Source organism: Carassius carassius, chromosome 6, assembly GCF_963082965.1.
Source record: "Carassius carassius chromosome 6, fCarCar2.1, whole genome shotgun sequence".
Classification (NCBI taxonomy): Eukaryota; Metazoa; Chordata; class Actinopteri; order Cypriniformes; family Cyprinidae; genus Carassius; species Carassius carassius.
Window position 1 is genome coordinate 32,419,147 of NC_081760.1, and position 19,896 is coordinate 32,439,042.

General features: G+C 37.1%; 2 protein-coding genes across 2 annotated transcripts; one reads left to right on the forward strand and one right to left on the reverse strand.

Moving 5' to 3' along the window:
- Positions 1–573: 573 nt before the first annotated feature.
- Positions 574–10,755, forward strand: LOC132142662 (calcium-binding protein 39-like). Its single transcript, XM_059552706.1, has 9 exons — positions 574–624; positions 4,312–4,437; positions 7,747–7,911; positions 7,991–8,109; positions 8,234–8,402; positions 8,477–8,536; positions 8,611–8,676; positions 8,755–8,898; positions 9,170–10,755. Exons 2-9 carry the CDS (start codon positions 4,336–4,338, stop codon positions 9,347–9,349), a joined length of 1,005 nt encoding a protein of 334 aa, XP_059408689.1. The 5' UTR covers positions 574–624; positions 4,312–4,335; the 3' UTR covers positions 9,350–10,755.
- A 404-nt stretch (positions 10,756–11,159) lies between these two features.
- Positions 11,160–19,896, reverse strand: LOC132142663 (cytidine and dCMP deaminase domain-containing protein 1-like). The gene is made up of 9 exons (XM_059552707.1): positions 19,705–19,896; positions 18,421–18,521; positions 17,108–17,285; positions 16,367–16,948; positions 12,761–12,810; positions 12,493–12,662; positions 12,102–12,291; positions 11,802–11,859; positions 11,160–11,518 (listed from the first exon to the last, which is right to left on the reverse strand). Exons 1-9 carry the CDS (start codon positions 19,823–19,825, stop codon positions 11,454–11,456), a joined length of 1,515 nt encoding a protein of 504 aa, XP_059408690.1. The 5' UTR covers positions 19,826–19,896; the 3' UTR covers positions 11,160–11,453.

A 19,896-nucleotide genomic window follows, 5' to 3' on the forward strand; every position in this document is an offset into this window, starting at 1 on the left:
CTTTTTTAACTCCTCCCCTTACTGCAGCCGCCTACTCTCGCTTACAATTCAGGCGAGGCAAGGCGCATCTCAAACAAGCCTATAGTCTCTGTGCTTTAGCGACACACTGCGCACACGCAGACTTTGGCTGTGACAGTGTTGTTCCATAGTTCAGACAGGTATGTGACGCGATACTTTAAAACGTCGTGATTCAAAATCATGAGTCATGCACTTATTTTAGCCAGTTTTTCTTAATAATACACTCTGAACACATCCACATCCGGGTAACACGACGCCTCGCCTCAGTGAGGGAGGACGCGCCAATCACAGCGCGGCATCTGACCTGAGATCAGCTCGCGCATCACAGACCGAACCGGCACCGACGGCCGCATAACCGATTCCAGATCATTCCTTAACCGCATAAAGCCACTCGACACAGGGAGTTTGTTACAAACCCATCATGTCTTTTGCAGATATGCGCGTTTGAGTCACAGTCAATGTTTAATTCGCTTATACACACACATTCTGCTGACGCGAGCGCGCGCACACACACACACACACACACAGTCTGTTGGCGTGATCTGGACGGCTGCTCGCGCTAGCACACACACAGAACCACAGAAGACACAGTTACATCGTAGCAGTGTAAGTATTCAACATTTCACACATTACAGAATCGTTCGGTTGATATCAAAGAAAACGTCGTACTGGCGTAAACCCCAACACTGAGCTCTCAGGCTTCTGCTGCGTGTCTTTTATCTTGGTGTCGCACGATAATAAGCTAAACGTAACGTTACTCCCAATTTTTCGCATGTAGGGTTTGTTTTTGGTAACGGCTGGCAAGAACCGAGAGAGTGTCTGTCTGTGATGTGAGTGTTAGAGCCGCCAGCGTCTGAACGCTTTCATTGTTCTGTTCTGTTGGACTGTGACGCTCTGTTCGCGTGTTACACTGTATGTAAGCAGCTCGCGAAGTGTCACGCTGTAATTCTGCTGCTGCTTTTGAACTGACTTAACGGGCCTGAAACCGATCACTACTGCAAGGCCCGTTCACTCGGTTCAACACAAACACATGCGGATCATGCAGCGGAGGGCCCGTTCCTTCAATTCCGCATGCATTTCAACACATTTCTACACCAGCTGTCAGATGGTTCCCTGATAGAGAGCTTTTAGAACTTCTGTCACACAAATCTGACGACTGATGTTAAAAATTACATACGTTCAACCTCATTTTTTGTAAAGTGGTTTATGATGGAATAATGTTAATAAGTCCAAAGCTCTTTCCACAAATAATTTTTTAATAAAAAATTTAAACAACTTTTTTAATGGGAGAACTATTACAACAATGTCAAAATAATTACGTAATTTATTGATTATCTGTTTCTTACTTTTAATAAACCTGTTTTATATTATGTTATATTAGAACTATTAATTAAATGACCAAAATATGTTTAGCTGTGTCCCACGTTTTTTTAACAACCTTTTGTAGTGCTTTTATTTTAGTTATATTATATTAATTATATAAATTTTTATTATTTATGTTTTATATTACAAAAATTGTACACTTGTAAATTGTGACACCCAGGGAGTGACATCATGTGGATTTTTTCTACATGCATATTTTTAAACGTTGACTTTACTTTTAAAGCTCAGTCATTCAACTCTGTCAGCTTACTTAAGACTAAATTAGCAACCCCGTTAGTAATTCTGCAACACATTTATTATACTTTTCCATGAATTTGGCAGTTTTTGTCCCTATTCCAGTGCAATAATATTGTTTTAATTACCAATAATCTTCGTGTTGTATAGTAATCGTCTTGACAAATAGATGATTCAATGAATAATTGTATGTTCTTTGGAGTAAATCGAACTGGTTTCTCCTTACCATCTGCCTCTTACAAGGGTTTCTCCGTTGTATGAATTATGTAGTCTGTGTGCTACAGAGTGAGTTCTTCCATTTCATCATTTGTTTTGTAGTTTTGCTGCACTAGGGTGTTGAAGGTGGTATTTACAGATGGTAAACAAAGGAAGAGCTTCTATTTTATTCTTTGATGAGGACTCTATAAGCTTATGCCCAACACTGTCACACAGCAAACAGAAGACTGTTCACTCACTGCTTAATAAATGTGGTCATGTGACATTCCTCAGCGATGGGACTTTTGATGGCTAAGGTGATACTGTGATGGGAAACGAGGGTGGCATACATTGCTGGAGATAAGTTATGACTTTGTCATGACTGAGGTGGGTCAGGTCTTGGTTTTATTGCTGGCAGTGTTTGCATAGTGAATTCCTGTAAGTCATTTCCAGTCTTTAAACACACCTAGACTGCAGAGTATAGACAAAGACTGGTATGAATAGTAAATTCAATTCAAAACCCTTGAGAACAGTGGTTGACCGATAGCTAGGTTGGACCACACTGGTCGATATCAATTAATCAACCGTCATTCAAATGGATAATTCATGAATGAAAATTAAAATAGTGCTTTACTTAAAAAAAATATTAATATTAATTATATATTTATCATTAGTTCATAGTTCATATTACAGAAGCAACTTAAAAATTAAAAAATGTTTTAGTTGATTGAAATGAACATACTGCTCTTCTTTCTCCACTAGTGCAGCATCTAGTCAACTAATTAATTACTTGGTAATGATATGAAAACATGCACCATAGTATAATGTGTACACACTGTTTAGTTGATGTTTTAAATCTGCATCTGAAGTGTCCCGCTCTGTTCAGCGCACAGTAGCATGTGTCAAAACAAACAGCCTCTACAGGCCGCTCTCGCTCTTGTACTGTATAATGACAGCGGATCTTCTCAGCTGCTCTAGCAATGAAGGCAACCCGAAAAAAATATCGGCATTTATTTGAAAAAAAAAAAAAAAAAACATTTGATCAAACTAGATATGCTTTATGTAATCATTAATTGAAAGTGGGTAATAATGTTAGATATTTTGAGTAAACGCAGCTCTAATATGAAGGGAATCTGATCAAAGGGCAGCTGCTGACAGGTGGACGAACAGGAAATTTCCAGCAGGAGCAGTGGACTTTGTCTCTCACACACTTACACACACACACACACACACACACTGCGTAGGTTCTTAGATCACAGGATTACCAGTCACAAGTCTCACTAGGTTCTCTTGGAAAAATCTTGAATATTCCCTTCATTATGTGGCTTCAAATTTCCTCTGACATTTCATTCTGTTGTCAACCCTGTCAAAATGGCATTGCTTATGAGCTTATGATTTAATTGAATCAAATTGAGAATAATTCAATTTAAATGTTATTTTGAGGCTGGAACAAAATGAGATAAAAAAAATATATAATAATATATATATATATATATATATATATAGATATATATATATATATATATCCTAATTATTATTGGTGATATGTAATTAAAGTTTGTAGTTAAGTAAAAGTGAAACAATTACAGGTTTTTTCATAAATTGAAATAAAGCTTAAATCAAATAAAATATATATAATAGAAGAAAAACTAACAGCATAAACAAAATCTCTTAACCTTTAGCAAAAGTGTTTTTGAATCTTGCTGGGTCTCTTGCGAGAAGTGAATCACACTTACTCTGTGTTACAAGGCATGTGATTGGCTGTTTGCCAGTGATGTCACAAATTCATGTGCGTGCACTCCACAAACTCTGGATCAAAGCCTGAGTTGACAAAGAAAGTTGATAATCAGCATCATGCTTCCAACTAAGCTGGATAGGTGTGCTTTGGTTTTGTCAACTCAAAACTAATCATGTATCTCTGAATTTGTTCAGCTACCGACATGGTACAGGCCTGTTGTCTATTGTCTCAGTTTTTTGCTGTCAGAATTGAAGAAGGCAATCAAAACCATTCACCCATAGGGCTGGCCAATTAATCGAATTACTAATCGTGATTACAATTACAGATGACACAATTACGTAATCATTCAAAGCGGCAAGTAATCGTTCAAAGTCCACTTATGTTATTCTGCATGCTTAAGATTTTCAAGGTTTTCAAAGGTTTTCATTGTTTTAATTTTATTTTTAGTATAACATTATAATACCATGTATATTTAAACTTTTTGTATATAAAGAAGAAACCAATCCAATGTATAGTTGACATTTGAGGCTTAATACTATAGAAAAACAATAAAAGTTTTCAGTTAGTGTTTTCAACTTGTTTATTTACACATAAAAAATGGTCTGCGGTTGCTTCAGTTAATTATGATAATCACAATTAATAATAGCAATTACAATTTCAAGGGAATAATAAACGATTATGAATTTTTTCATAATAATGCAGCCCTATTGAATCGTGTCTTTTCTTTTTTACATTTGCTCCAGGTTCTAAAGTCTACGGCTGCTACCATGCCACTATTCGGTAAACCTCACAAGAACCCCACAGACATTGTGAAGACCCTGAAGGACAACGTCTCCATCCTGGTCAAGCAGGACAAGAAGACCGAGAAGGTATGAGTTTGAGAGCAGTCCCTGGGGTATTACAATTGAATTACACTTGCAGATAACACTTTTTTAATTATTGAAAGTATATCAGGTAACAGTACAAACATGGCATAAAAAAGTGTGCTGAACACTACTGGTGAGGAGAAAATGCCGTCCTGCAGGCTGGTTCTGATTGCAGCAGATTGCATTCCGGTTTACTTTACAGGGACTGTACAGCATTACTTTATTACTTTTATAAGCTTAATTTGCCTCAAATGAGGCGTGTTTACACTAAAAAGAATATCATGAATTTAGCACAGTGCTGTTCTAGGGCATTTAGCACATACTTAAGATGGATTACATATGTTTTTACACTGAAATACATCACACAAATGTGGCACAAAGGTTTAGTGGATTTGTGTTTATCCTTCTGTGTTTACCTTGGTCCACAGGTCTGATTATTTTTCTACTCTTTTCTCCACAGTTTTATTCAATTCCAGCATTAATCCCAGCAGTTCCAGAAACTCTCAGTTGATTGCATAATGAACTTAGCTATTGTGTGATGATGCTTAAGTTTCTTAGATCTTCTACAGCTTTAACCTAAGTCACAATATAGCTCTTTTAAAACACAACATCAGTGTTATCCTCTAAATCAGGCTGCTTTCCACTGCTGTTTTTTCCAGTGTGTTTTTGCATTTTTCATTTGCTTTTTTCAGAGAAACCAGCCTGGCCCCAGGCAAATAAGTGTTTTAAACCAGTGCAGTAAATCGGATTGAGAATTTGTTTCTGCAGTGGACATTAATAATCTTATCCTATAGTTAAATGTGCTCAAAATGTGGATATGCATTTTGTATGACTTCAGTTGTGCTTCACCACACTTGTTGTGGTTTTTTTTTTAATGATCTGCTTTTTAGGGCAGAGGAAATGCCTGTGAATGTCCTTTGGCAGTTTTGTGAGCAGTGCCCACCAGACTAACGTGGATTTGCAGTCTGAAACTGAGATTAGCATCTGAGAAACTATTACATTTAACCCGAACTCCTCTTTTGATGATTTATAGATAAATGACTACTCTGACATTTGTGTTGTTCTTCTGAAGAGCTTTCAGTTGTAGGCATTTTTCTTGTTGAATGGCAGTTGTTTATGTCTGTTATTTTTGTGTCATTGATGTACTGTTTTTTTTATTTGATATATATATATAGTTAAATATTTTGATTTTTTTTTATTGTATTTTTATATTTCCTGTTTTCACTTAAATTTTGTTGTAATTTTGTTGTGTTTTTGTCTTTAAACAAATATATATATATATATATATATATATATATATATATATATATATATATATATATATATATATATATATATATATATATATATATATATATATATATATATATATATATATATATATAATGTCTGTGTAGTTTTTATTTGTTTTATTTGGGTCTTGTTATTTCAGTACTTCAAATTAAACTTAATGTAAATGTGAAATGTTACTTTATTACCTACTAGCAAGATCAAGTCATTTGACCTTTTTGTTTATTTATTTTATTTAATTTCTTTAGTTTTGTATATTTATTGTATTTAATATTCATATTTTTTTTCAAGGAAATTAATTTTGTTATTAATGATTTTATTTTGAACTATAACAGAAGTTTGACACTGGCTCTCAGCTATGCAGTAAGTAAAGCAACCCAGAATATTCTTTAGTCTTCCACCTTCAATATTTACACCTATATGAAGCCAGACCTAGGTATATCATAGGTATAAATCTCATTTGGAGAAATAGGAAATGAATATGGACATCATAAGACTGACACATCTGTGCCCTATATTGCCTTGGAATATTATTATGATGCACCTTCCTCAGTATAAAAAAAATCTAAGTCATCTGAATGTTTATCAGCAGGAATTCTTGAATATAAGATGCAGCTTAGCATCTCATGTACCAGTGTACACAGATTGATCAAAGACAGATGGACATGTATCTGCTGCGGTAGCGATTGAGTCAAAACATTTAGGCAAGAGTATCCCTGGACAAAGCTCAGTTTTACAAATAGAAAAGGAACAACAACGTCATTTTTAAAAAAACATTTGCAGAGATTCTATGTCCTGCATATGAGCACTTGAGTGCTCGAAACCTTAGCATCCTACAATTATTAGCATACTAGGAAAAGTTGTTTCTTTAAAGAAACTAAATTTTAAAAAAGTTTTTTGTTGGATACCAGGCCAGATGGGATTGGTTGGCAATGAACAGGCAGATAAAGTGGCTTCAGTTGGAAATAAAAATGTAATATCCCAGCATCTGATGTAGAATCTATGTTAAAACTGTGCATTAATAATAAATGGCGAATAGAATGAATGCATATATAACCTATGACTATATGAGGTGAATCCAGTGGTAAATGAAAGAAGTTATTACGGTTTTGAAAATACATACGACCAGGTTCATTCATGACTTACTCCTATTTAGTGAAAGGGGAAGAGAAACCTGTTTGTGACTTGTGTAAGAATTTTTGGACTGTACATATTTTAATAGAATGTCCAATTTTTTTTTTCTTTTACTGTCGCCGATATATCGGTATCTGCGAATATGCCGCCGATATAAATTTTTTTACTATACTAAAATACATTTTTAAAAAGGTCTCTCCCGGAAGAATTTTTGAATGTTTATAAACCAAAAGATTCTGTATGATTTCGATCACTACTATTGTTACTTACTTGTATGTTTTTGTATCGTGATTGCTTCTTAAGAAAATGTGACATTATTGTTAATGATGTATTGAAATTATACTGTTAATGTTGCTTTGAATATAGCCATTGTTGCTGATATGGCGTTAAAACATATATAAACTATAATAACCTTGGTGGAAGTAGCCGTTGTTAGGGTAAATTTGCCCACTATTTAATTTTGATCTCCATGTCAAGAGGCTCAATTTACTGGATATGAACCTCATTTTCAACACATCTTTTTAGACCCAAATTGAGCGAGAAGTCGGGTTCCTGGAATCGCTAGTATTTGTGCTGTGAGTAGAAAGATGTCGGAGAGGTGGGAATATCACTCCACTGCCCGACCTCTTGCTCATTTTCACCTGCCCACTAAGGCTCTTTTCGGCAACCCTGTGATAAAGTCAAGCGTTTGAAGTGCTGGGAACCTGCTGGTTGTTACTCCGAGGGCCTGGGACTCTCCCAGCTGAAGAGAAAACGCTTATGCTCCAGCTCTTTCAGCAGCTGATAAATAGCTAATGATGTTCTTTTGCCATATGCTTTGAGTTGTATTGTTATGGCCATGTTTGGTAGTGATTATTTGTGTAAAAGTGATTTTTGTGTGTTCATCAGGCTTCAGAGGAGGTGTCGAAATGTCTGGTGGCGATGAAGGAGATCCTGTACGGCATTAACGATAAGGAGCCACACACAGAAACGGTGGCCCAACTGGCTCAAGAGCTCTACAACAGCGGCCTGCTCATCTCACTGGTGGAAAACCTGCAGGTCATTGATTTTGAGGTGAGGATGCTGTATTAATGCTTGCTCTCTTTCGTCTTTTAATTAAAGATTGTAATAATTGGTCTATGTGTGTTCACAGGGTAAAAAGGATGTTTGTCAGATCTTCAACAACATCCTGCGCAGGCAGATCGGGACCCGCAGCCCAACGGTGGAATATTTCTGCTCTCATCAGGACGTTCTTTTCATCTTACTCAAAGGGTGAGAGATGATGGGTATTTTTTGTAAACGTAGCATGGAATTGATCCAAAATCATGAAGTTCTGTTTTCCTGAACACTGCTTCTGTTGAGCATTCATGTGAACGGGACATTTCTGCTGTGGCAGGTACGAGACCCCTCAGGTGGCACTGAATTGTGGGATTATGCTGCGTGAGTGTATCCGGCATGAACCTCTCGCCAAAATCGTCCTCCACTCTGAACACTTTAAAGATTTCTTCGGCTACGTGGAGATGTCCACATTTGACATCGCCTCTGATGCATTTGCCACCTTCAAGGTAAGTGCTATATATATTTTTTTAACACATTAAATTATTAGGAAAATTAAAATTATTATTATTTTTTTTTACAGGACTTGCTCACAAGACACAAGGTTCTGGTGGCGGAATTTTTAGAACAGAACTATGATGCGGTAATATATGAATTTTTTGGCGTTGTTACTTTTTAATCATGGAATTCTGGAAAACTGACATATTGATCTTTCAGGTTTTTGATAACTATGAGAAACTGCTTCACTCTGAGAACTACGTGACCAAGAGACAGTCATTGAAGGTGTGTGTTGTGCCATCTGATTTTTGTCTTCTGGAGCCTGTCCTGTCATTATCATCAAGTGTTTGTGTTGTGTGACAGCTGCTGGGTGAACTGCTCCTGGACAGACACAACTTCACAGTCATGACACGGTACATCAGTAAACCAGAGAACCTGAAGCTCATGATGAACCTCCTGAGAGACAAGAGCCCCAACATTCAGTTTGAGGCTTTCCATGTCTTCAAGGTACACTTGACTTTTTCAGAAATCGTGGAATGTTTTTTTGATTTCTTCACCTTGCATGAAAAACAGAGTTACTCTGTCAAGGTCCAAAATAATAAAAGTACTTTAAAAGTACCAAATTGTGGTTTGTATGGCTTTTGGATTATATTTTCAAATCTTATAAAGGCCATATGATAGCACTGCATGAGACTTAAATATAAGGAAATAAAAAAATTAACATACCGCGGAAAATAATCTGCATTTCCTTTTTTTGTGTGTGTGTGCATTTCCTCAGGTGTTTGTGGCCAATCCAAATAAAACCCAGCCCATCGTAGACATTCTATTGAAGAACCAAACGAAACTCATCGACTTCCTTAGCAACTTTCAGAAGGACCGCACAGACGACGAGCAGTTCAACGACGAAAAGACGTACCTCGTCAAACAAATACGAGACCTAAAGAAGCCAGCCTCCTAAACTTTAGCTACTGCAGTATTAGGGAAAAAAATATATATTAACAATAATAATTCTATTTAAAATCTTGAAAATTTTCTTTTCTTAGTTCTGAAGCTTTCAAAAGAAGGTTCCTGATCTTTGATGTTCTGTTATTTAATTTTTTTTGCTTTTCATTTTCCTCTTGTGCTTTATTTTATTGCAAACTCTCGTGCCATGATAAGATGTTTTAAAAGTAGGAATCAGCCAGTTTGCATTACTTCGAACATGAAGACACCTTGCGGATGAGGAAGTACAGGTAAACTTTCATCCTCCGTTTCTGGATGTTTTTCACGAGGCTGGAAATTCTACATTTTCCGTGGCGTCAACCGCGCCACAACACGACAGTTTCGCTATGCTAGAAGAGATTGTGTTATATGGATATTGCTGGAAAAGAGGTGAAATTCCCAAAAGATGAATTATAAGCTTTTTTTTTTTCTTGATGACTTGTAACTGCACTACTCTTCATTCTTGCATTCCTCCTTTGTCAACTTTTCATGGCTTTTCTATGGCATTAGCTTCCACTTTTATTTCATCATCCTATGCTTTATCTAGAACACTACAAACGTGATCATTTCCTCCCTGTTCTCTTTATTCTGTTTATATTTTATAAGAATTACTTCGAAGGATGAATTCACTTATCAGTATTTTAATTGTTTATCTGAGCTGAAACAGAAAGAGCATCTGTGGGTCTTCATTTACATTCGGAGTCGCTGCCCGGACATTTTTCTGATCAGAAAGCATCACTATTTTGTTTGATATGTTTTTATTTGATGTTTACCTATGTTTAAAACAGACAAAAGCTGATTTTACTCTTTAAGGTGGTTGCCATTTTAGAAGAATCTTGAAAAATCAACTTTGGCACTTAGTGAACCGGTGTATATTCCAACTTGTAGATTTGATGTAGATCAGTGAGGTATAACTATAGTGCTGTGGCATTACTATTGTATGCTCTATACTATAGTAACCTTAGTGCTATAGTATTTGTTAACTTTAGAACATCATACTAAAGTACTTCTTATATTGTAGTGCAGCTGTAGTATAATATTCATTTCTATACTATAGTATACTTTTAACTGTAGTATGTATTTTGTGCTATAACCCACAATATATCGGTTTGTGATGATTTTGAAAGAAGTAGATTGTTGCATAGCTGAAAAACCAGATGAAATGAGGACACAAATGTACAAACTGGTGCCTTTTGTTCTTGAGTTGTTAATTTACTTTTATTTTTTTTAGAAGAAATTTTGGAAGGGGGAGCTTAATTTCTTTCGATTGTTTTTAATATGTTCTCATTGAGCATATTTAGCTTGATTAAGCAATGAACCTCTTTAACTCACTATATTTGAGTTATGCCGTTAAGGAAAATTCATTAAATTTCATTCTTTTTTCCTCTGCAGTTGATTGTTTTATTACTATCGTCTTTAGGATTATAGGATGAAATATGTTTTGGTGGTTTACACCCATCAGTGTGAAGCAAATAAATTTATAATCTAAGGCAACTATTTTCAAATTATTTTCATGAAGTTAAATTTAAATATATTTGTCAGCAGTTACACTGAAAATGCCAAACCATGTGTTCAAGATTTTAATTCAGATTTTTCCTACTACATATACAGGTGTAGTTTCCATCTGAAATCAAACCAAAAAAAGCCAACTGTGTTAGTGTTAGTGACGTTTTTTTTTTTTTCAAAGAAAAAAACATTAGGTATATATAGTGTACACTGTAAATTAAGAACAAATTTAAATGGTAATATATTTTGTGTACATTTAATGGACACATTAATAAAGTTTTGCTTATCCTTTCAATTATTTCCATTTAAAAACTTTGTTTTGTGCAATTTGAAAACCTTTAAACCAAAAATCTCATTTCTAAATTTCATATAATTAAACTTATAACAAGATGTACTGGTAAACTGATAAAAGCATAAAACAATTTCCCTCTTTTATGCTGTATTGTAATCATAAGACAATGTTGATTCGAATCATGCTGCAGGTGAAATAAAGTTCTTCACCAGGAACTGAAAGAGTCACATTTGAACATCATGTTGCTGTCATAATGACAGGAGAGCAGCTTTTGAAATGACTTTTATGATCTCAGTCTCTTATTGCACTGAAAATGAGTTTCCTCTCCTTTTCGTTTCATGTAGCCATCTGCAAAAAAATTTAAATAAACAATAATCATAACGTGTGTACAAGGGTAGATGGCATGGAATACTTTTTTGGATGTTGACCTAAAAAGCTAAAAAAAAAAATTCACAAATACCTACAAATCTGAACTACAACACTAATTAAAAAGACTTCACTAATGAAAAAAATATTTTTGGTACTGATAAACAATGGGTTCAGAAAGGTAGATGGTTTTCCCCATCCAGTTACTGAGAAACTTAATGAGAAACTTTTTTGTTGTTTTTTATTGAGACACAAAAACACTTACTTGCTGTGGGTGGAGCAGCTTGTTCTGACATATGTCTAGCAGAAGATTTCTGCTGCCACTGAAAAAATATATATATTTATATATTTTTTAGTACATTTTCAAGTATGATAGTTTCATATATATTTCTAAATTTTATTTCTATAATACATATATATATATATATATATATATATATATATATATTACAGTTAAAAAATATTATCATAAATGTACAAATGAAAGAAAAATACCACACCACTGTGTTTTCATTAAATTCATAATTTATCATCATCATAATTGAATGATTAACGCTGCACTTACAATAAACTTCTGGACGCCGTTGAGTTTGTCAAACCTGAGGTAGGAGATGTCGTTTTTGACTTTTTTGCTGTCCAGGTCTGTGGTGTAGATCTGCTTTATTCCAGCGCAGCCTATCAGAGGGACACACTCATCACATGGGCATTTGGTCACAAATAGCATTGTGTTCTCCTCCTCTTTTATCTCTGCACTCCTGTGGATTGGAGGGACACAAAAGGAGCAGGCGGGAAGTATAATTAATTCATTTGTTTGAACATTCAAATGGCCTGATATTCAGAGTTCTTTACAAACACAGTCAGTGCATATAAAATACTGCACATCTCCAGCGTGAACTGATGATCAGCTGATGTTGTTGCCAAGTGTTGTTCTGACAGCTCCTTTCCATGAGTCTCACCTGAATGTGAGTGCGTTCTGCTCAGCATGGAGGATGTATCTGTACTTTCTGTTCTGTCTCTCCTCTTGCTTGTGATCCATCTGAGGATACTCTGCATACTGTGAGCCCACTGGATAGGCGTTGTAACCACAGCCCACTAAGTAAAGCTGACCTGTGCCATCACATTGTGACTAGAGGTAGTTTAAGGAGAAAATAAGAGAGGTGTTTTTTATTTAAAACACATTTATAAATTCATAAAGTAATTTGTTTATTTGAGTTTTTGGCTCACCTGTTTGCCCTCGGCCCAAATTACTGCACCAACTCCCACTTTAGGATCCTCTAGATAAAGAGACAGCACACAAAAACTGAAAAAATTTGAACTGCATCCTCAGTTTTACTTTGCACCCTGACATCATCCTCCAGGAAATTATATAATTTTTGCAGGAAAACAACAATGTTAACAATGGACTAGTTGGGCTGTCACTTTATAACATTCCATGCTGTTAGATAATGTATTCAGAACGATATTATCAAGATTTCAAAATATGGTTCCATCTCAGAATTTTGTGTAATTTACGAGACAACACTTAGCAACCCACCACAGACAGATTCTTCGGCTTTAAGAGTTTTAAATGTTATACTGTAGGAGGCGCTATTATGTGGCGTTATTTCCCTGTCAATTGTCGAAAGCTCATTATTGTAGTGCGAAAGTACATTAATATAATGCGCGAGCGCGAATCTCTCTGCTCGCGTGCGCTTTCAGAAACACGTTGCTCTTGTAAGAATTTTCTCTGGGCTCGCTCAGAGAGTATGCCTGCACTTAAAACGTGTTCAGTGCAATGGCGAATCTCTCCTCTTCGCGTAAAGTAAGCGTGTATGTGCTTGGACTGTGTCCCGTGTGTTCGCGCATGGCCAAGTACTCTTCTCTTCAATTTCTTTCTCTTTGCTCTTGGGATAAACGCTGTCAAAACGGCAACAACCAATCAGAAATAGCCTTCAACGACTGACCAATGAAAACGCAATATCATACATGGAATCTTATTGGTTGATATTGAACCGCACATGGAACACATGGAATAAGTTCACTGAAGTTCAATCAAGACGAGCCGAGATGGATCCGACAAATCGACGATCTCAGGTAACCAGTTTTATTTGTTTTGATGTTAAATATGTCAAATGTATCGTCTTGATTGAACTTCACTTAAAACTGTAAAAAGGAAAAATTGCTAGCGGTGAAAGTGTTTCACCCTCAGGTAAGTTAACCATCAATCCCTCACTGAGCAGTAACGCTAGCACTTTATTTCCTACCTGCAGGTAATTGTGTAGCTACATTTGTGTTACAAATGGCTTGAGGTTGGCATGAAATGAAAACTAAATTTTATATCTAATAAAAAGTCTCAACTTTACATTGAAACAACACTTATCTTGTGATATAAGCTAGAATTCTTCAATCATTCAGTCTGCTTAAATCCTGTCCTGCCTTACAGTTGATTGCAAACTTGCATTCAGATCTGCCTCCATCCAATCAACACCTGATGGCCAGAAAATAAGTCCTGCTCTACGTTTCTTTTTTCTTTGTCAATAACCTCTGGTTACTTACATAACCTTGGTTCCTTGAGATAAAGGAAGTGTTGCATTACACACTATGGGGGTAAACTCTGAGCACCATTTTGTCAGAATCTTTTGACTGATAGTGACAGTCATTGACTCTTATGCAACGCTCGTTCCCTTATCTTTGAGGTTATAGAAGTAACCAGAGTGTTCCCTTTCAAACGGTCTCTCCCGATACGTTACATGCTATAGGGGAATGCATCCAATTGCGCCATGCTATAAACAAGTGCAGAATGAAGCCACTCTGTGAACCCAGCCCTGGAGCTCCCGTACTGTGGACTCTCGTAAGCATAAGCTAATAATGAGACCCTAACACCCTCATGTTGTCCAGTACTGTATATTGATAGGCCACTGCCTCAAACATGAATCTCAAGAACGGTCTGTGCTGGGGGGCTATCTGGATGTGAAAGTAAGCAACTTAAAGATCCACCAATAATAAAAAAAAACCCTCCCTGGGGCATACATGTGCAAGGATCTGTTTCAAATTCAGCATCTTGAACGGGGAACAGTTCAAATGCCTGAGATTGAGAATGGACCTGAACCCACCATCTTCTTGGGAACAAGGAAGTGACGGCTGTAAAAGCCCAACTTGCTGTTAGCTAGAGTTTCCATTCCAGTTTCCATGGCTCCTTTTGCAGGCAGTGTTTGCACTTCGGATTGGAGACAATGAGCATCGTTGTCCCATAACGTACCTCTGAAGCGAGGTGGACTGCGAGTAAAATGGAACAAGTAGCCTCATTCTATAGTCTTTAGAACCCAACTTGACACATCCGGGATGGCTTTCCAAGCTTGGAGACAAACGGCAAGTGGTCTGAGTTTTTAAAATTGCAGTTCGTTGCATGGGGGCGGGGAACTGACATTGGTGGATAATAAGAACAGGAGAAATGCTCTTTTGAGTAAGTGGGTTTGCTATCACAATGGTATTTTGCTTGGCTGCACCCTGAATAAGAAAGACAGGCCCAATCTGAATCGAGCTTCCATCGCTCAGAGTTAAGCAGTGGGATAGAGAGTGAGCACAAGACTTCTTTGACGGAGTTCCAGCCTAGGAGAGAACTCATCATCTCATCTTCCTCTCTGTGTTGCTATAAGGATGGCTTCTGAGTCTCAGAGCCTAGAGCCAAGTCAGTTGCTATGAGCAGCTCTCTAAAGGCATCAGAACACTGGCCGGACTTGTCCATGGTGCAGAGAAGTTTTGGCAGAATCACTTTCAGGTACCAATCATACAAAAAGAGCAGAGAAGGGCTCAAGTTCATCAAGTCAAATGATCTGAAGATCATCAAGTCATCCACAACAATGTCCTCCTCAGACCCACCGAAGCAAATCAAGCTGCTTGCTGCTAATTAGAGGCACTGAGACTCACGTGAGAAGCACACAGGTGAGTCGAGGTGTTGTGGGGAGAGTGAAGCATGCGGGACCTGTGCCAGCATGAGTTCACTCGAACCCGATGTTTGAGCCCCGCTGCTTCTTCCTCCAACACTCTAGGGAGGGAAGAAATGGGAGAGCAGGCAGGGGAGGACCACCTTCATGGAAGAAGGTGATTCACAAGCAGAGAAGGATGAAACTCATGCTCTCGCAGTGACAGCAATCCGTCCTGTTGAGCACAGCCTCTGCATGGATGCTGCCCAGACAGGCAAAGCACTCACCATACCTGCATCTTGCAGGGGGCCACACTTAAGATGCGACATTAGCAACAACGCCGCTGGGAAATTTGCTCAGAAATTTGATCTACTAGATGCAGGATGGCCGCAGGGTGAGCTTCTTGCTTCAGCTTCTTGCTTCTGCTGTTTCTTCAGAGTCCAGCAAGGAGATGATCTTCATCGCTGAAGTAGAAAAATTCTGTTGAAATGGCACTCAGAACCGACTTGTATAGCAATTAGCTTCACCCCTTTTGATGGGTTAAAGTGCCATTGGTTCATGCAGTTACATAAACGTGAAAAAAAATCAGACATCAGTATCAGAGTAAACAGGAATTTCCCCTATAGCATGTAATGCAACGGGAAATTATATTTTACTAAGATGTACATCAGGATATAGAAAACAAGAATTGTTGTTCCTTTTGCTACCTTGCGATTTTAATTTACCTTTAACTAAACCAGATCTGATGCTTCTGATTTCTGCCAACCATTCACATTTTTAGGGACACTAGATTAATGTTGTCACTTTCTGCCATCATTTTTAGTTTCTTGATTTTTGTATTTTTGATATCTGCTGAACATTTTGATGTTTATTAAATCAAACAAGTGAAAAATATGTAAGAAAAAAAAGGTATTTCAACAGAATTCACCTGTTCTACATGCCAGTAATCTGGCCTGTATGATACAGTGTCGCACCACATCCTGAGGCAAAGCTGGAGAACCCATCCCTAAAGGCTCTCTCATGAAGAAACCATAATTGTCTTCTAAAACCGGAACACTTGCAGCGGCAGATGCCAAAATCCTAATAAGATTCCTCATGTGCTGCCTTAAGTTACTAAAATTTGGTTCCGCACAAAAGTTATCCAGTCCCATCTTGTTTAGCACATACTTATGCTGCTCCTCGTCATTTATAAACAACTTTTCCAAGAAATCATCCAAGTTGTTCCACCATTCCCTTCTAAAGAGATCCTTAACATTGAGAGTAGGATTGTCCGCAGCAATCTTCCCAAGGAAATCACACTTTTGAGACGTTTCATCCACAAACTGCTGCATGGTGCAGTCCAGAGGCTGCAGGAGCACACAGATGTGGGGTCTGCTGTTAGACTTCAGTCTCTCTGCAGCTGTTGCATCAAAGATGGCTTCCTGGTGACTGGAGTCAGTATGATCATGTTTACCTGACAGCAAACTGATCTCAGCATCACCGGGCCAGTATGATATCCTGCTAACACCAGCTGAATGAAAAAAGACGAGAGAGGGGGTGGCAGTTAAATATAAATTTGTTAAAAATGTATAAAATAAATAAATATAAGATTATTTTAAATGTAATATGATATGCATAACTTTTTTATTTTTATTTGAAATATAGTTATACAGCACAGGTATGATCTTACCGTTGATGAGCATTTTGAGGCAGGTTGAACAGGGTTTTCTGGAGAAGTAGAGATCACATCCCTTCAGTCTGGGGCCATGTTTGACCACAGCCACCTGTCCTGCATGTAAATGCACACTGGAGCAATGCAGACCCAGGACCCTGCGCTCATGGACCACCACAAGACCAGTGTCTCTAGCCTGGATGAAAATATGATACTTCTCATTATTTATATATCCATAAAGCCAATGAGTCATAGGATGTAGCAGCCTGTCCAGTTCATACACACTACAAGTTCATTAGCATCTCATTAGTGCACCCGAGTCATTATATGTACAAGAGGGACTCTGTCATGTGGAAAACAGGTTTCCAATAATAATTATGTTGTTGTGTGTGTTTTTTCCCCTATAAATAAATAAAAATCAGACATTTTACACTGTTAGATACAATTTCTAACACTTTTTTTACTTGTTTTACTTTTACTAAGTTCTCATCTGCATTTAAGGTCAATGGCTGTTTCTCAATATGCTTTCTTTAGCGATCTTGCGTCCTTGTGTTTTCGCTATACGTCATCATTAACCGTCGAAGTTCAATTCCAATTCTCAAGAACGCAAGTACAGAGAACGCATGGAAGTGCCCGGATGTGTTCTTGATATCGAGGATGCATCGAGTGCAGACTTGAGAGAATCCAGCCGTTAGAAATCCCAGAAGACGCTGCGGGCGGCCAGTGTAGCTTTATAGTCGCTATCGCAAATGCTTGACGGCTCTTGGAAGTAAACATTTATCGTTTTGTTTGACTTAATTTTAATAAAGTTGTATGACCCGGAGAAAGTCTGCAGTAGTTTTATTGGCATATTAAAATGAATCTTAGTCATAGTTAAACATATATCGCTGTAAAATAAGACGATATACAATATATACGGTATGTAACTAGTTTGAAATGTTTTAATAATAATATTACATTATATGCTGTGATTATGCGGTCAGTTTAGCAAGAACGCAGCATATCTCATTACTCATAAGGGTGTGTTCTCGTGTCCTTCCAAGTTCATTCTTCCAAGGAAGCTTGTCAAGACCGGTCTACACGAGAACACAAGTTCGTTCTTTGCGTTCTTGGAATTGAGAAACCGCCAATGTTTTTGAAACACACTGGATGGCTTTAGAGCAGGGTTATTCAAATCTTGCCCTGGAGGGCCAATGAGGTGCAGAGTTTAGCTCTAATCAATGTTTTTGGGATCTTCTTTGATCAGGGTCGGAGCCAAACTCTGCACCGCACTGGCCCTCCAGGGCAAGATTTAAATAACCCTGCTTTAGAGGAAATAAAAATATGCATACAGAATCATTCTCTCGTTGCTGTGGCTCTTTCTTTGGGAAAAATTCCATCCATAGACTCAACAATGTGAAGAGGTTGGCTTTAGACAGTCGAGGTCCATGACCTGAAACAAAAAATATAGGACATTTGTGAACAGAAGAAGAAAACATTTGCTTAACTACTAAAAATCCCTTTTCCAGTGTTATGAAAGGGACGTGCAAAGCAATAGAGATAAACGGAGAACCAATTAGACCATGGTGTTTTAGCAGTGACAATTTAAACTTAGCTCAAATCAAAGTTCAAAATACCTCAAGCGTGTGACAGAAATGTTACGCCCCTTACCAGGTTCAGGAAATGTTCCTCTGTAAAATGCACTGCACACACTTAAATATTTGGGTTGTACTGTTCTGGAACAGTGTTGTACATAAAATTTAACCACTGATTTCTAGTTGTGTTCTCTTTTGGAAGGCCAAACAAAGTAGTTTCACTTTCGCAATGGAACACAGCATCTCCACGTCATGCTTCTTTCTTTGCGTGAACATTTGGGTGGCGTTATGCACATCTTCCCACACAGTGATATAGAGATGTGGGTCGTGTTTGAACAAGGCGTTTTAAGAAGGTATGGATGAGCGTTCACTTTTTAAAAGAATATCTCTTTGGGTTTGAGACTTTAATCTTTGCAACTTTACAGATCTTCTGTATACAGCTTTTAACAGTCCAAAGACAAAGAAAAACATGAAATTGCATCATATGACCTCTCTAAAATTCATTGTAAAAATTATAGATTAAGGTTTAAGATTTAATGGGAAAATTATAATTTAATCTCTGATAGATTATAATAATATTTCTAAAATGTATTATTGTTGTTATTATTTTTTATTATTAATAACAATACATTTGAAATATTCTGTTTGGATTTCTTATTGATGTAATTTAATGGGGTGGGGTTTTTTTATTCATTCATTTCTTCAAAAAAAAATAATGATCGCTTCTGCATATCGGAACTCGGTTATTGCTTTTATACAACACTATTGTATAAAAGCAATATTGATCAGTCAGTATAAAATCTGATTAGATTTCTAATTAGAACATAATACTAGCGTTACCTCTTAAAAAATAGTTGCTGACATAGATATAAAATACGAATATAAATAAAATATATAAATGCCTGCTAATAAATGTTGACAAAAATAAAGAACAATCTTGAATGAAAAACTGAAACGGGTCTTAAGAAACGAAGTACTTTGGCCAAACACAGTAAAGTTGGGCCATCCACTGAGGTCTGATTACCATAAGGCTAATCTAACCTTGTACTCTGGTATCCGTCTGTACTCCGGTATCCCTCACATTGTGCTCTTCCTCGCCGTTTGGAATTGATCTATTTCCCTCGAAATCCCGTTGAGACCGCCGACTGTCGGATGCTGCCATTCAACCGCGATCAACGTTGACCTGTCATTGACTAAACAGGCCAGAACAACAACAGACCGTCCTCTTCCTAT

Excerpts from the sequence above, each read along its gene's own strand:
- LOC132142662 (XM_059552706.1), top strand. The coding sequence starts at position 4,336 with ATGCCACTATTCGGTAAACCTCACAAGAACCCCACAGACATTGTGAAG. Across the intron at positions 8,110-8,233 it reads CTTTTCATCTTACTCAAAGG|GTACGAGACCCCTCAGGTGG; the intron begins GTGAGAGATGAT and ends CTGCTGTGGCAG. Across the intron at positions 8,537-8,610 it reads TAGAACAGAACTATGATGCG|GTTTTTGATAACTATGAGAA; the intron begins GTAATATATGAA and ends TTGATCTTTCAG.
- LOC132142663 (XM_059552707.1), bottom strand. The coding sequence starts at position 19,825 with ATGGCAGCATCCGACAGTCGGCGGTCTCAACGGGATTTCGAGGGAAAT. Across the intron at positions 12,663-12,760 it reads TTTGGGCCGAGGGCAAACAG|TCACAATGTGATGGCACAGG; the intron begins GTGAGCCAAAAA and ends AACTACCTCTAG. Across the intron at positions 12,292-12,492 it reads CAGAACGCACTCACATTCAG|GAGTGCAGAGATAAAAGAGG; the intron begins GTGAGACTCATG and ends TCCAATCCACAG.